The 18,168-nt window shown below is 40.9% G+C and overlaps 1 protein-coding gene across 5 annotated transcripts in view; it reads right to left on the bottom strand.

Annotated features, from left to right (window-relative positions):
• RERE (arginine-glutamic acid dipeptide repeats) overlaps positions 1–18,168 on the bottom strand; it is a 415,138-nt gene that overhangs the window by 156,428 nt on the left and 240,542 nt on the right. For all 5 annotated transcript variants that reach the window (XM_019976073.2, XM_019976075.2, XM_019976074.2 and 2 more), the window contains 2 exons: positions 15,020–15,125; positions 13,509–13,605 (listed from right to left, as the gene is read on the bottom strand). In XM_019976073.2, the coding sequence (XP_019831632.2) occupies positions 13,509–13,605; positions 15,020–15,125 (203 nt within the window). The remainder of the gene's footprint in view (positions 1–13,508; positions 13,606–15,019; positions 15,126–18,168) is intronic.

Genomic DNA, 18,168 nt, shown 5'->3' with positions numbered 1-18,168 from the left:
TGGCAGAAGAACTGATGTTTTTGAACTGTGGTGCTGGAGAAGACTCTTGAGAGTCCCTTGGACTGCAAGGAGATCCAACCAGTCCATCCTAAAGGAGATCAGTTCTGGGTGTTCACTGGAAGGACTGATGATGAAGCTGAAACTCCAATAATTTGGCCACCTGATGTAAAGAGCTGACTCATTTGAAAAGATCCTGATTCTGGGAAAGATTGAGGGCAGAAGGAGAAGGGGACGACAGAGGATGAGATGATTGGATGGCATCACCGACTCAATCGACATGGGTTTGGGTGGACTCTGGGAGTTGGTGATGGACAGGGAGGCCTGGTGTGCTGCAGTTCATGGGGTCGCAAAGAGTTGGACACAACTGAGCGACTGAACTGAACTGAACTGGTAAGAGGTATGTAATAAAAAGTACTCTTTCCCTTATAAAAAAAAATATTACTGCTGGAAAGGTAAGAGTGAGGGAGATGTAACTCAATCCATAGTACTCCAAGAAAATGCAGAATATGGTGACAAACTCGTTAATTATCTATTCAGAAAAATGGGAGTTTCCCCCCAAAATAAGAAAATGTCCAATAATACATATATTTTTTGTTTCATGACTGCTTTTACCTACAACTTTACAACATAACTGCTTTTATCTCAGTCTTATAATAAAATTAAACAACAAAGATAAACTAAGGGCAGGATTGGGATTAAAGGATATGAAATATTTGGGGGGAAAATTTAAACCACAGTCACACTACTTTACCCAAAAATCCACCTAAAGTCTTTGTAATCATCAAAGCAAAATGGGCCTTTTCCTCCTGCTGCCTTAAGATAAGGAGAAAGTGTAACTGAGTATGGAAGAAATTCACTGTCTTGGAAATTAAAACCTGGAGAAATTTTAACTTTTTAAATATATACATGTGTTTGAATATATAAATACACAACTTTATATATATATATATATAAATACAAATTTCAGTATATATATATATGTATATATATATACAAATATATATATATATATAAATACAAATTTCAGTAACTAAAAATTTTCACGTAACTGTAGTGTAAATGACTACACTGGAAAATACTTTTCCATCGAAATGCAGTAAGGCAGGTTCATCTACTAACATAAGTTAGACCACAATATAGTTGAGCGTTCTACATTACTTAACTCCTGAAGCAGAGTTTCCAGGCTCCAAATGTAAATGTCATTTACATCACATCATGAGGTACCGCCCACCTCCCCATGACACACAACTATGCACACACTGGAGTGTTGGGAGAACTTCTGAGATTCCCAAGAAGACAGGGAGGTTTTAAGAATTTCAACTCCCTCAGCCATTTAGGCAACTTTAACATCATTGCTACTGCTACTGCTAAGTCGCTTCAGTCGTGTCTGACTCTGTGCGGGCCCACAGACGGCAGCCCACCAGGCTCCCCCGTCCCTGGGATTCTCCAGGCAAGAACACTGGAGTGGGTTGCCATTTCCTTCTCCAATGCATGAAAGTGAAAAGTGAAAGTGAAGTCACTCCGTCGTGTCCGACTCTTCGTGACCCCATGCCATGGACTGCAGCCTACCAGGTTCCTCCGTCCATGGGATTTTCCAGGCAAGAGTACTGGAGTGGAAAAGAGTACTTCCACTCAAGTGGAAGCCAATGGCTAAGATCAGAGTAGAGAGAATTGGTGGATCAAAGGTTCATCAACAACACATGTGAGACACTTCCAGGGATGTGATCTCCCACTGCTTGAATAGGCATTCCATTCCCACAAGGGTCCACGAACTGGCACGTTAACAACATGCACACGCTTGCTACCGGCCAAGGTGTTAGTGAAAGAAACTGAGGGATGTCAACATGGCAGATGTTCATTCACTTCCTGCCAAATCAAAAAGCAATGCCCTCCTTTCCCATAGAGCTTAAGGAACCTGTGACCAAAGCCTCAGTACTGGACAGAAGACAAGATGATCTCAGACAATCTCCATTTTAGAAATTTAATAAAAATACTATTGAATTCCTAAAGTTCCAAGAGAAATGAATTTTAAATTTTACTTAAAATCCTTTGTTGACAGCAGCTTTCCTGTAGTGAGCAGCATCACTGGCCTCTGCCCCAAAGCACCCACATGCGCCATCACTGTGACACCCAAAACCACTGCCAAAATGCTCCCAGGGAAGGACATGGCTATGCTGTGCTCAGTTGCTCGATTGTGTCTGAGTCTTTTTGACCCCATGGACAGTAGCCCACCAGGCTCCTCTGTCCATGGGGATTCTCCAGGTAAGAACACTGGAGTAGATTGCCATGACCTCCTCCAGGTGATCTTCCCAAGCCAGGGATCGAACCCAGATCTTCCACACTTGCAGGCAGATTCTTTACTGGAGTGGCAACACAAATGGTTTAGGGAAAACCCAGATCAGTGAGAAGAGAAGGCTGTCATCTGATAAATGACTATGAAACTGTACTAATGGGATTTTATCTACCACTATGTCCTTCACCTGTTTCCTGTTTAATTATAGGAAGAGTATGGATTTTCACATGTTAATTTTATATCCTGCTACTCAATTTTTTAGCATATGATATAGTTTAATCATTGATTCTCTGAGGTTTTCCCGAATGCTAACTGTATATGCAAATAAACATAGTTTCACTTCTTCTTCATCCTTTCTTAAGCTTCTAGTGAGGGCTTCCCTAGTAGCTCAGTGGTAAAGAATTCACCTGACAAGAAGATGAGGGTTTAATACCTGAGGTGGAAAGATCCCCTGGAAGAAGAAATGACAACCCATCCCAGTATGCTTGCCTGAAAAATCCCATGGACAAAGGAGCCTGGAGAGCCACGGCTCATGGAGTCACAAAGAATCAGTTCAGACTTAGCAACTGAACAACAAAAGGAAGTCTCCAGCTGCACTGTTTGGCTAATGCAATGAAAACGCGGAAGGTAGTGGAAACTGAGGACATCTTCTCCTTCTTCCTGATCTCAGTGGAAATGTCTCTCGGGTATTCCCATTAAACACGACACCCACTTTAGAATAAATGTACCACAACCATAGTTTTGGGGATAAGCTTTTCCCCTAGATTTATTAACATGGTATATGGTATTAACAGAGTCTCGAGCATTAACCTACCCTGCATTCCTGGAATAAATCCCAGTTGGTTATAACAACCCTTTAATAAAATATCAGAATTCTTTAAAGTACTTGATTAATTAGACCTAATGTTTTTTTCTCATAAATTTCTGCTTCTATCATTACTGCTTCCTTTACTGTGCTTTTGCTGTTGTCTGTAACAGTTTGTTCACACTAGCCTTGGTACAAATGTCCATCAACAAAGAAACAAGTAAACAAAGTACTATCTATTTTGCAATGAGATTACTAGACAACAATACACAGGAAAGAGTTACTGATACATAGCACATTGTGAAAAATCTCAAAAACTAAAAGCTGTGTAAAAGAAGCCACACACACAAAAAATTACATACTGTATGATTCTGTTTATATGAAGTTCTAGAAGAGCATAGAGGAATTGATGGTGGGAGAAATCACAACAGTGGCTGTTTTGGGGAGGGAAGTTTAGAGAGAAGAGCTGCTGAAGGGAAATTTCTGGGATGATGGGAACATCTTGTGTCTTGTTTGGGGTCAAACAAATTTGCCCAAATTTATGAAAATGTAAACTTAAATTCTGAATTTGTGTGTGTGTGTGTGTGTGTGTGTGTGTGTGTTTGTGTGTATAAATAAATACATAAAGTACCGGGAGAAAATAAAGCAAGTGTCATCAGCATAGAGCTGCAGCTGTCCCTGCTAGTTCAGGAGCCCTAAGTACTAGGCAGAGGTGAAGACAGGGCTGACCTGAGCAGGAAGCCCCTCAGCCACTCAGTTGGTTCTAACTGGCTGGCATCTGTTCTGAAATATGTTTCATATCGCCTGGTATTGAAGAGCTTACATTTAAAGTGTGTGTACATGTGTACCATTTTAAGCACTCAGTATTTTTTCTCCAGTGCTCTCCTTTCTTCATGCTCTAGCTCAGAACAGTACATTATTTGACAGTGTTTGTGAAATGGAGGCAGAGAGACTGCTAGGAGAAAATTGCCATCACACCCACCCTGCTGAAACAGTTGCTTTCACAGCCTCCTCAGTCCTGCATTCCCCATATCTAACGTGATGCTTCTAAAGACAGGGAAGCATCATGTTTGAGGGTCCTTCTGTTCAGCAGCAACAAGAGCTTCCTGGGAAAGACTTGCTTGGTAAGTGCTTTGCTGTGATGCCCCACAGGTATGCCCTGAGCACCAGACCACCTAGACAGCTCTGTGTGGCTAGTGGGAGAGGGCCATCTGAAGGGGATGAAAAAGAAGAGAGAACCTCCTCATACAAGCAGAGAAACAAATGGAAACCCTAGCCAGAAATTCATTCCCTCAAACTACACCCAGAATTGAGCAAGTCTTCATACAGCCCAGATATGCAAACCTCAGAGAAACTCATGGAGAGAAAGGCCCACCAGCTCCCACAGACAGCTCAGAGCAGCACGTTTGTTTACAGTTCTCACTGCCACTCTTGACCAAAAATGAGGGGGAAAAAGATTGTGAGACAGAGGGATTATCATGTGTGTTGCACAGGCATAGAATTTTTTTCTTTTTTAGGTTTCTTTTCTGTTTCTAGTTCTTCCGTTTCCTTTGCCTTCCTGTATGGGTTATATGAAGGTTTTCTAGATTCCATCTTGATACAGTGTTCTGACAGTATCGCTCTATACAGTTTTACAGTCAGTTCAGTCGCTCAGTCATGTCTGACTCTTTGCGACCCCATGGACTGCAGCATGCCAGGATTCTCTGTTCATCACCAACTCCCAGAACTTGCTCAAACTCATGTCCATGGAGTCAGTGATGCCATACAACCATCTCATCCTCTGTCGTCCCCTTCTCCTCCTGCCTTCAATCTTTCCCAGCATCAGGCTCTTTTCCAATGAGCCAGTTCTTTGCATCAGGTGGCCAAAGTATTGGAGTTTCAGCTTCAGTGTCAGTCCTTCCAAAATTCAGGACTGATATCCTTTAGGATGGACTGGTTGGATCTCCTTGCTGTCCAAGGGACTCTCAAGAGTGTTCTCCAACACCACAGTTCAAAAGCATCAATTCTTCAATGCTCAGCTTTCTTTATGGTCCAACTCTCACATCCATACATGACTACTGGAAAAACTATAGCTTTGACTAGGTGGACCTTTGTCAGCAAAGTAATGTCTCTGCTTTTTAATATGCTGTTTAGGTTGGTCATAGCTTTTCTCCCTAGGAGCTAGTGTCTTTTAATTTCAAAGCTGCAGTCACCATGTGCAGTGATTTTGAAGCCCAAGAGAATAAAGTTTCCCCATCTATTTCCACGGAAATGGAAACTATTTCCATTGTTTCCTCATCTATTTGCCATGAAGTGATGGGACCAGATGCCATGATCTTTGTTTTTTGAAGATCATTTTTTGAGTCTTAGCCCAGCTTTTCACTCTGTTCTTTCAGTTTCATCAACAGGCTCTTTAGTTCTTCTTCACTTTCTGTCATAAGGGTGGTTATCATCTGCATATCTGAGGTTGTTGATACTTCTCCCAGCAATCTTGATTCCAGCTTGTGCTTCATCCAGCCTGGCATTTTGCATGATGTACTCTACATATAAGTTAAATAAGCAGGGTGACAACATATAGCCTTGACGTACTCCTTTCCCGATTTGGAACAAATCTATTGTTCCATGTCCAGTTCTAACTGTTCCTTCTTGACCTGCATACAGATTTCTCAGGAGGCAGGTAAGGTGGTCTGGTATTCTGAGCTCTTTGAAGAATTTTCCACAGTTTGTTTTGATCCACAGCCAAAGGCTTTGGTGTAGTCAATAAAGCAGATGTTTTTCTGGAACTCTCTTGCTTTTTCTATGATCCAGTGGATGTTGGTAACTTGATCTCTGGTTCCTCTGCCTTTTCTAAATCCAGGTTGAACATCTGGAAGTTCACAGTTCACATTCTGTTGAACCATGGTTCAACAATTTCAGTGGTTGCTCTAAATACAACAATATACAACATTGCTGCCACTAAATCCTCTCTGCCTCGCCACTTTTAAAATTTAATTGTCTTAAGTGTTTAAGAAATCTTCTTAAATACTCCTTAAAGACACAAAAGTAAAGACAAACAAATGGGAAAATATCCCCTATTCATGGATAGGAAACTTCAATATAGCATTTTTCCAAACTTTTAAAACATACTATAAAGCCTCTGTGGGCTTCCCCTGTGGTTCAGTGGTAAAGGATCCACCTGCAGTGCAGGCAACACAGGAAATGTGGGTTCAGTCCCTGAGTCAGGAAGATCCCCCGGAGAGGGGCAGGGCAACCCACACCAGAATTCTTGCTGGAAGAATCCCATGGACAGAGGAGCCTGGCGGGCTGTGGTCCATAGGCTGCAAAGAGTTAGACATGACTGAGCACACACATAAAGCCTCTGTAATTAAGAGCGCAGCACCAGCGCATAAACAGACAGTAGGAAACAGAACAGCAAGTCCAGAATACATACTGGAAATAAGGGGGCATCTCAAACCACTGAGGTAAAGACAGTAAACGGTACTGGGTGGTCAGTCAGGGAGAATGCCTCTATAAAACGTGGGGTAAGGGGCTTCCCTGGTGGTCCACAGGTGAAGAATCCGCCTTCCAGGGCAGCGAATGCAGGTTCAATCTCTGCACAGGGAACTATGATCCCACCTGCCACAGGGCGACCAAGCCCCGAACTGCAACTAGAGAAGCAACAAAGACCTGACACAGCTCCCCCACCGCCCCCCCAAAAAAAGAAAAAATGGTGTAAGTAAGTACTTTCTAACCTTGACTCAAAGTCCTGAGGGAATGAAAGAAAAGACTGCTAAGTCTGACTAAACAGAAATAAGCTTTGCATAATTTTTAAAATGATAAAATTAAAAGAAAACTGACAGAAGTAGGAGAAAATACTTGCAACAGGCATATTAAGAACTTTTAGAAAGGGGGAGACAAAGATAAAAACCCACAGAAAAGACATGAACAGATAATTCATAGAAATATAGACAAAAATATCCTTTGAAATGAAAAAATGCTCAAACTCACTCACTGTTAGCAAAGTAAAGTAGAACAACACTAAGATACTATTTCTCATCTATCAATCAGACAGGCAAAAGTTTTTAAAATAACATAACACATTCTGTTGGGAAACTGAAAGCCTGGACATTGTTGGAGGAAATGCAAATTGGTATACGCTCTCAGGGCGGGAAACATACATACATAAACTTTTCAATTCAGCAACCCCTTTCCTAGGAATCCACCCTGAAGATACTCATCCAATAATAAGGAATCACATATGCACAAGGATACTCATTGCAGCATCATTTATAATTGAAACATCTTGGAAACAACCTACATGCCTACACACACAAGACAGCAGGTGAATAAACCACAGCACAGCCACACAGTGGAATGCTACACAGCTGTGAAAAAGAGTGAGCTGATTAAACTGCCATGGAGCAATTTCTAGAACCACGAAGAGAAAGAAAGCAAAGTGCAAAAAGAGTATGCTATTCTTCACGTAAGAAAGAAGGTACAAGAAGACAGACATGTACTTGCTTATCTGTGAAAAGAAAATACAAGAAGGATAAACTAAGAGGTAAAGGGAAAAGTTATCTATACCAGGTAGGTAGGCAAGAGGAGGGAAGAAATGGGGAATGGGAACATGGCAGTGGGGCTTAAGGCTGGATCTTCTTACAGCTCTGAACTGTGGAGGCACAGCAATAGTTCACAAACCCTCCCTCACCCAAAAACTAAACAGCTCAAATCAAAGAAGAGGAACCAAAGTTGGAATGAAAGTCTAACAAAGGTGAACCTAGCTATACCATAAATAAATAATACAAGCACACCTAGGGAGCTATGAAAAACAGAACTGACCTGAATAATTTGAGAAAACAGGCTCTTGTCCATAATATACACTATGTGGAAAAGTGTGTTAGTCACTCAGAAATATCTGACTCTTTGTGACCCCCAGGGATTGTACATAAGACTAAAGACTAAGATGCAGTCAATAAATTTGTTTCTCACAGGTGCATGGGTAACAAATTCTGAAACTAAGTATATCAAAGAATTGGATAAAAATAAGCAAATATAAATATATTTTTAAAAAATAAGAGCTGAGTGTTTCACTGTAGAAGAAAGAAGTTACCGGTAAATGGGAGGAGAGGGACCTCCCTGGTTAAGACTCTGCTTTCACTTCAGGGGGCGTGGGTTTGATTCCTGGTTGGGGAACTAAGGTCACACATGCAGTGAGCAATGGCAAAAATAAAAAAGAAAAGGGGAGGGTACGAGGAACCTCGTGGTGCTAGTCAGACCACGCCCTCTGCTCTGGGCCACATGAAGACACAGGGAGAAGCCAGCAGTCTGCACACCAGAGCCAGGTGCTCACCAGAACTCACACATATGGGCAGCCTCAGACACAAACACACACACCTGGAACCTCTAGCCTCCAAAACTCTGAGAATGAAATTTCTCTTGTTTATAAGCCACCCAGTCTATGGTCTTTTGTTTCTAGCAACTCAAATGAAGTAAGGCGACCATGAAAACCAAGTAAGGTCTTTGACTCAATGGCATTGTTCCAATGCTATTTCTTGGTTCTGATAACTATACTGTAATTACATAAGATGCTAACACAAATGAAGACTGGGAGAGAGATACATGGAAATTCAGTATTTGTAACTTTTCTTTGTGTCCAAAAGTAGCTCCCAACAATAGAATTTTTAAAAGACTATGACGTGTTCAAGGACAGAGACAGCATACTATTCAGTGAGGTATTCCCTGCACCTACAGAGCCCTCCCGCTATAAGTAGCTCAATAACGTGTTAAATGATGGATGAATAAAGAAAGCAATGGTTAGCAAGTTATGGTATCTAATGAAGTTCTAAGCATGTACAGACAGAACAATAAAAACAATAAAAATGCTGTAGCTCAGTCATTTCACATACAAAAAGAACTGTGGACTGAAGCTGGAAAATGAGTCTTAAGTTGCAACACTAAGAGCTCTGAGGCTTCGTGAGAGCCCTGAGGGAACTTGCAGGAGCTAAAGGAACTTTGCAAATTCTAAGGAAGGGCTGAGGAACTATATACCATGATGTCATTAATCCGTTTCAATTACTACACACATGTGATTCCAGCTGCCCATAACAAAGTAAGCAGATAATTTGATTTGGGTTGAAAAGGGGGCAATCAGAAGCCCAAAAGACATAATTTAAGGTTTCTTGGTCCAGGGCTTCCAGAAAATTCACTCTAAAACATATTCTTATGACAGTGAATTCCTAGGTTAGATGACAACCTGACCTACCTTGGATATTTTTTTCCCAATAGGACACAGATAATCAGAAGGCTGGAAAATAGCTCTCAAGCTGATGACACAGCTGTGACCTCCTGTCTGCCCTCCTCTATCAATACTTGAGAATCTTCTGTTACAAGTGACCTGAAAATGTTGTCTGGGTCACATGTTCATAATCCAATCACAAAACAATCACTCTTGATCCTTTGATGTCAATAAAATATTATCCTTAGGGCAATAAAAAAAAAAACCAAACACCTATAATAGCAAACAAACTGCAAGCTACATTTTTTTATTTAGCTTAATCTAGCTAATCTGCTGATTCTCAGAACATCTGGAGATGGCTCCTGGGGCTGAACACTTCTCCCCATGCCTGAAGTGGTCTGAGAATCCACTCAAGTCATGCCAGAGGCCACAGGGAAATGAAGTAACTGTACCACCAAGAACAGAATTGTACTTTATTTCACTTTTTATTTTCTTCCCTTTATGCCTTTAAGAAGCCAATTCAGATTCATGAGCACTACTCTGGTTACTGAGTATGAGATACTCTGCAAGAGGCTTCTTCATGCTCTGTACCTTCCTGGATACAGAAGCAGTTCACGGTTCTGTCACTTAATCATATGACTTTTTTTTTAAGTTTGTTAAAAAGAAGGCACTAAGGTTAACAAATGTGACCTTCGTCATGAAACCAGGGAGCAGAGCCAGGATTCAAGCTGAAGTCTCCTAATTTCCATTTGGCTCTTTTCCTATCACACCAGTGTCAGCCAAAAATACACACCCGGGAGTAAGGAGAACTCAAAAAAACTACTAAGTATTACTACCTGGTTATTGATCAACGTAAAGAAGAAAAGAAAATAAACAGTTGTACAAACTTAGCCCCAAAGGTAGGAATGGGGGATAGCCAAGGTCAGCAGCACAGCAATAATGCTGGGCAAATTCAACTCCGATTTCTACTACAGTGAAGATCCCACCATCTCTTCTGGGAATAAATCCGGTTGGCAGGGGGTATGGGGGGAATGCTACAGGCTCCATTTATACAGAGAGGCTGCCTAGGAGTTCTGTTTTCCTTTTGATTTGTGATGGTGAAAGGACAAAGCTCTCTGGGCCTTTACAGCCCAACCCCAGCACCAGCTTGAAAGAGAAAGTTATACATCGGTTTCCTCCTGAGTGAATGGAAGGGCCAGAGCCCCCTCAGAGGCTCTGTGAGCCCAAAGAATCCACACAACTGAGCACTTTGATCTCTGAGAAGAATGGTGCTAAGTAAGCACTATCGTTCTTTTTCTTTCTTTTTTGTCCTCCATGGTTTTTTCAGTACATTCATTTGATCCTCTTTCATGTGCCTATGGACTATTTTATTTGTCCTCTTTCAAAATTGAAGTTTATTTTTGGCAGTACTACTTTTTACCTGTGGAGAATGAAAAAAAATTCTTTCAATGGACAAACGGTGAATGAAGAATTGGAATTAAAAAATGAAAGCCTAACTCCCACCCCCATACTTTAAAATTAAAGTAATCTAGCTTTAGTGAAGAGAAAAGGAATAGAGATTCCTGGGGGCACTGCTATTCAACTCTACTTTTATCAGAGATGATCCTATGGTGAGCACTCTGCCACTGCAAACCAGGATTATTAAGCAAAAGCAAGAACCCCCAGATGAGCCCCAGATGCAGACAAATGTCAACACACCCACAAGGGTTACAGAGCAGCTACTAGACCAGATCACCAGTAACCATGTGGTGATGCTCACATTCATCTGGTGTCCTTGGGGAAAAAAACCCAACTGTCAAGTCACCCAAGAGATGCTCTGTTTGAAGCAGACAAAAATCAAATTTAAAATGACAGTTTTATAAAACCACCTCATAACCTCTTTAAAGGAAAATGCCACATGAGAAAAAAAAGCTAATCAATAAGGGTTCTAGTCACATACACAGTGAAAAGGAGATAAGGAATCACCACAATAGCACTCCAGCTCTTCGGTGGCCACTGAAGAGACGATGACATACACAATTACAGAAGATACTGATTATAAACTGAGTCAAAGTTCATTCATCTGGGTCTACCTAAAATTATCTGGAACGACTCTTTGGACCCCGTGGACTGTAGCCCACCAGGCTCCTCCATCCATGGGATTCTCCAGGCAAGAATACTGGAGTGGGTTGCCATTTTCTTCTCCATCTAAAAATGCTAAATAGTATAAAATGACTATACAGATCTGACTATCAGTCTTTGATAAATTTTCAAATAAATTTGCTGTGAGCAAATATATAAAAATCCATTGAATAACCAGAGTAACTTATCTCACATGTTTACTTAACTTAAACTCTAAATTGATTAAAAATCATTCACCTGAATCAATGAAATAAGAAGGGGGTGTGGGGGTGGGAAGCATGTAAAACAGGTAAGAAATTATCCCAGGATCAATCCACTTGTCTTAGCTGACAATTCAATGGTTCCGTCAATCTGTCCAACCTTCCATTAATTCACTTTGTTCAGCATGCAAGTTTAAGATTGGAAAACCACCCCCAAGAAGACATGAAAAGCTTGGGGGAATTTTGAAAGAAATTTATAAAACACTACAGGAATTCTCCAAATGTATCTCAAGTTCTGTAAGAAGCCAAATCTAACCCCATACACGCCTTTCCTTACAGCAGGGGCTGGCAGACTACAGTCTGCAATCCAAAGCTGGTCTACCACCTGCTCTTGTACAGCCTGAGATCTAAGAATGGTTTTTCCATTTTTAAATGGCTACAAATTAAGTCAGAGAAGACTTGCATCTCCTGACATGTGGAAATTAAATGAAATTCAGACCTCAGTGTTCACAAGTAAAGTTTTACTGGCACACAGCCATCTCACTTATTTACGCATTGCCTCTGGCTTTTGTACTACGATGGCTGAGCTGAGTAGCTGCAATTAGAGACCATGCAAGACTATATGACCAAAAAAGTTTGCCCAAACCTGCCCTGTGTTAAAAGTTGCTACACTTTGCCTTGAAATAACTGGCTCGAGCTACGCAGCTTTACACAAGAGGCTCCAGATGGTTCTGCTGAATACCATCTGAGCAATATAATAGAGAAATCACTCTATCTCATTGTAGCTAAATGCCAGCAAATCCCTATGATTTGTTTTTAAACTGTATTCTTAAACAAAGAAAGTGGTTCTTTCACCATTTTTGTTATTTCCAATGGGGGAAAATGTATAATAAAATCTCTTGTCTTATTCCTTTACCACTTAAGAAGCCCCAAGTCTCCATCTCATAAACAAAATATACCAGAATAAATAGGTATCTTTTTCTTGAAAAGGACAGAAAATAACAAAAGGTATGAAGCTTATGGTAACTTTTTTGGCATTATTACCGAAGACTTTAAGACTAGCAGCAACGTTACCTCAGAATAAAATCTTCAATATGCTTTCCCCATTCCCAAGTAATGGGCTTTCCAGGTGGCACAGTGGTAAAGAATCTGCCTTCCAAAATGCAGGAGACACAAGAAATGTGGGTTCTATCCCTTGATGGGGAAGATCCCCTGGAGGAGGAAATGGCAACCCGTTCCAGTATTCTTGCCTGGAGAATCCCATGGACAGAGGAGTCTGGCAGGCTATAGTCCTTGGGATCGCACAGAGTCGGACACAAGTAAGCAACTAAAACTTTTCTAGTGGCAGAGATTGAATCTTCAGGCAACAATCTATATAATAATCAGTCATGTCCGACTCTTTGTGACCCCATGGACAGTAGCCCGCCAGGATCCTCTGTCCATGGGATTCTCCAGCCAAGAATACTGGAGTGGGTAGCCATTTCCTCCTCCAGAGGATCTTCCCAACCCAGGTATTAAACATGGGTCTCCTGCATTGCAGGCAGATTCTTTACCATTTGAGCCACCAGGAAAGCCCAATCTGTGTAACACCTCACTCTAAGTAATTCAGCAATAAATTTTCAAAGAAATAAAATACATAACTACAGGGGGTGGGGGAGGAAGGAAGGAAGGAAGAAAAAAATATAGATTTTCCCTTCACCCAGATTAGTGAAGACAGAGGCCACCTCTGAGACCCCAACAATCCACAAAGTTCACGCCGAGTGCCAGCTTGCTGAGACAACGCGTAGAGTGTGACTGGTATTACGATATCAGATGAGATCCGGACAGCTCAGACTCTCTACCTGCATGCTTGATGACTTCTCCTCCACAGAAGGATCACGCATCTTGGGTGCTTACCTGAGGGCAGCGGCATGGTAAGTGTCAACGTAATCGGAAATGAAGAGCTCTCGGTTCTTGATAACTGGGTCTGTAATGACAAGTTCTCTTCCAGAATCTGTCCAAAAAAGAAAATAAGAAAAAATTAATTAGGAGAATATTATAACTGAGTTTCCCAAAATAGGAAAATTCTACAAAATTTTTCTTTCAGGTTCAACTTCTATTATAAAAAGCACAATAAATAACCAGTCCTGGTCAGCAAAACTAAGAAGAGGAATAACATACAGCAGGAGTAAAAGGAAAAAGTGTCCTGCCGAATGTGTTTTTGCCCGTTAAGTCCCCACCATTTGCTGAAATGCTTAAGCACAAAATGAAAGAAGGGAAAAGAAACAACTATCATACTTTAGCAACTTGCTAACCACTAAAAAAACTGTTACTGATCTATTGCTAAACTATATTTAAAAAAGAATCATCATTTAACTGCTTTAACAGAACTTTTAAGTTTCAAAAAAGAAAAAAAAATGGTAAAACATAGAAGACTATTATTCTTCAAAGCTGTTTGCATATTATTACACTCAGGCTTGACCTCTAATGTGACCTTAATTTAAAAAAAAGGGGGGGGGGTAGAAAACTGTTTTTGACCACTGGTTTGTTGACTCAAAACTCATCTCCCAAAGCAGTGTGAAGGAGTGAGACGACTACAGATATAAGGGCCATAGAGCTGGACCCCTGCCCTGGGGCCTCCAGAAGACAGGAAGTCTCGTCAACTCTCTTAGCCTCTCTGAGCCCTGATTTCCTCATCCAGAAGTGGGGAGTGATAACCCCTAAAGCATATAAATAATGGGTAACAAATGTCAATCAGCTAGAATGAGGCCTAGCACCTTTCAAAACAAGAAGTCAATGAAAAGAAGCTATTACACATCTGAATAAATGGAATGTACACTTATGTAATGTACATTCATATGTACACTACATATGTATATATTACATATGTACACTCATATGCCAATAAAGTTATGGGGTAGAAACTACAATGCAAGTGGAAGAAAAAAATAAAAGATGCTCTGAACTACCTTCCTACTGTTCTAAAAGTCAATACTCAAACTAAATTTCAAAATACTCAGGAAAGCTCTGCTTCGAAAACTGAAGTTCACAACCCTGGATTCAGAGAAGTTCAAAAATACAGTTATTTAAAAGAAACAAAAAGCAATTCTATAGGATTATAAGTGTCATTAGTTCAACATTAGGTGAGAAAAAGGAATAAGAAGACGAAGCTACTTTTATTTCTGAAAATGTATCTTTACTCCAAGTTCAAGGAGAAGATGTTACCTGCACATGATCAGTTTGCTTCTCTTTTAAGGCAGAAGCAGTAAAGAACTCAACAAAAAAGTGAACACTCCAGTAAAGTCTTTATAAAATGCTTTTTCAGTGAAAATTTTGGACAGTGGTTATCTCTATTTAATGAATGTTCTTAGAAAGAACTTTGCCAAAGCTAAGAAAGTGTAAGAGTCAAACCAGAAGGAGATATTTACCATTTTCATTATGTCGATCCTGAACCAAATGCTGGTACACAGAATCTGGGACTTCAGACTGACGGTAGTACCATTTGACGTTCATGAGTAGATGGTCCCTCTTACTCTGAAAAGGAAAATCTAACAGCATTAGGAACAGGACTGCAGGCGCCCACAGGCGCATACCACACCCATGATCAAAAGCCCCTGGGAACAGGCGGACAGGCAGAGGAGGGGACATACAATTACCACCAGCACCACAAAAATATGGACAAGTTAATTATGAGGTCAATTTTTACATTTTGAAAAATCCCAGCCAAAATACCCTTATCCCTCAAAGTAACTTATTTCAGGAAACAAAGGAAACCAAACCTGAATCTATGCATCTCCCCAGTTTAATTAACTAATTCATTCAGTGTTATATTTTTTTTAATTTAACATTAACTATGTACGTAGTACTACATGAATACATACTTTTTCTACCTTAAGATTTAATTGTTTTGCAAATATTTATAAACTGTTTTCAGCACACTGTCAAGGCCATTAAGGGCAATAAATCAGAAAGAATTTACCCAGCAAGACCTAACAGATCTCTTCAAGGACTGCCAATCACCCAGACTGAATTATATCCTCCCTCCCTTTTTCTGTCATTTATTGCTCTATTGCAATGAACACAGCAAACTATAGCTGGTGAGGAAGATACTATGAGTCCATGGAGGGGGGGATCCTGTCTCATTTATCTTGGAATGTCCTGAGAACAGAACACCTTAGACATAAATATTTATGAATAAGGAAGAGTCCGATGATTATCAGGGTCCTGTAGATGTGTGTGGCATACTTAACCAAGTTATCCCTGAAAGTTAGCTTGTTTCTAGTTCATCCAAAGAGTAAAGGACCAAATACTGTCTCTTTCCATTTGAAGGCTGTGGAGTGCTTGAGGGGACCACCTCCGTGCACCTGGCCGAGAAGCATCTCAGCATGGCAGTAAACTTCTGCTTCCAGGGCCTCAGAAAACACTTCTCCAACCGAGCTGAGGGCAGTAACAGACCTCCCCAAGATGAGCGCAACGCCAGTCCTCTCAGCAGCCTCTACCTTCTCATCCCAAGTCCACGGTCAGAAATGAATGAGAGCTAAAAATTGAGAAATGTTTCATGTTTATAAAAGAGATGGCCAAAGCCTAAAGCAGGTCAGAGGAGCTTTCTCTCATGAAGTCAGATCCTTCAGGTTTAATAAATGAGAAGATATGAAGTCTTCACTAAAAGCCAGGATGGCTCTAAACTATTTTGCTAAAATACCTAAGTCATTTGAAGAACCAGAAAGGAAAAAAGAAAACAACTGCCAGAAGTCTTGACTGAACTCAAATGTGAAGAACCACTGTTCCAAAGTAAATACCATACACACTAAGATTCTTACTTTCACAATTAACTGTGTCAAATACAGGGCATCATTACTAGTTTGAGTAGAACAGATTGCATACAAAGAATAATCCTACATAATGGGTACTTTTTAGTTTTTATCCATTTTGTACTTTTATATTCTATACTATTTATACTGCAGGTAGGAAAAGGTGGACAAATCAGTAGGCTGCATGAAAAGAATACATGTTACATATAGTATAGGAGTTTATATATAGACAGGAGTTTACAGACAGAAGCAATTACTTCCAGCAAGGGATTATGGAGGAAGCAACATCTGACCTGGGGGAAAATGGGAAACATTTCAATGAATTTTTTTCTAGGCAAAGGAGGAGATCTAAGAAAGACACAAAGATAGAGAAAGCACAAGACACACATAAGATACACGCACGTGGTCTACCTGCCTGCAGCACAGGAAGGCATTCTGTGTGACACTGAGGAACCTGAATCTCACAGGAGTTTGGCCTTCGGTAGCTTCTAACAAATGGGGTCTTCTATCTGCACTGCTGACCAAAGCCACAGGCAGTGAAATCCAAAACACTGGGCTGTGGGAGAGCAGTGCGACGGCTGCAGTTTCTTCCCAAGGCAGGGTGATAAAGAGCAAGACCAAGACGAGAGCAGGCACCAGGAACAGAAGGAGACACGCCAGGGGAGGAAGGGTTGAGCCTGGGCAGCAGTTCTCAGGGATAAACCCACTTAAGTAAACACACTGTTCACTACAGGGTCTCGTGAGCTAGAACCACGGACACTGGCCCCAGATGAGCCTGCTGCACAGCCTGCCTGGCACCCTGTTAGATGTGAGGCAGCATCCTTCAGCCCCCAGCCACTGCCAGCGCCCCTCCCTCCTCACTGTGACAACCACAACGTCTTCAAACACTGCCAAACATCCCCTTCCCATAAAAAATACTCCCAGTTGAAAACCAATGGTCTGATGGTTTCCTTTTCAAGGAAAGCTAAAGCATAATGGTAAGACTAAACCCTGGTTCAAGCACTGCTGTGCTGGGAACATGGACCACAGGGAGGTGAAGGGATGTCTGTCATGGTTCAAATCCCCACTCCATCATTTCCCTTTCACATGACTCTGAGCACATTACTAAGATTCTTTTCATCTACCCTTCTGTAAAACAGGATTATGGACTACCTAAAAGGACACATAAAAACACTGTAGCTGAACAGGTACCCAAAGAGTACTGTTTCCTCTGACAGTAAGTGACTCCAACTAGCGCTTCACAGAAAACGTCAAGAACTTTGCTGAGAACTGTCAGAGTGATGTCTTCTCCAGAGTATGGACTCTTCCAGGAGATGACAGTGATGTCTACCCACTCAGCTACTAACAGATGCTTCAACACTCACAGGAATGAATTACCTGATACAGTACAAAGGAATTCAGATCAACCAGCAATTCTAGCAACACTATTCTAAAATTTATACTTTTATGTATTTCTGCAACACATCTAAGATGTATGAATATCAAAACCAGACAAAGATACCACAAAAAAGAAAGTTACAGGCCAATATCTCTGATGAATATAGACACAAAAATTCTCAACAAAATATTAGCCAACCGAATCCAACAACACATAAGAAAGATCACACACCACGACCAAGTGTGATTCATCCCAGGTCACAAGGATGGTTCAACAAACACAAGTGAATCAACGTGACACAACCACATCAACAAAAGACAAAAACCACACTGTCATCTCAAAAGATGCAGAAAAAACATAAGGTATTTGAAAATGTGAAGGCAACGGA

Source organism: Bos indicus, chromosome 16, assembly GCF_029378745.1.
Source record: "Bos indicus isolate NIAB-ARS_2022 breed Sahiwal x Tharparkar chromosome 16, NIAB-ARS_B.indTharparkar_mat_pri_1.0, whole genome shotgun sequence".
In the NCBI taxonomy this organism is placed as follows: Eukaryota; Metazoa; Chordata; class Mammalia; order Artiodactyla; family Bovidae; genus Bos; species Bos indicus.
The sequence above is the reverse complement of the archived record's forward strand: the minus strand, read 5'-3'. Positions and strand labels throughout refer to the sequence as shown.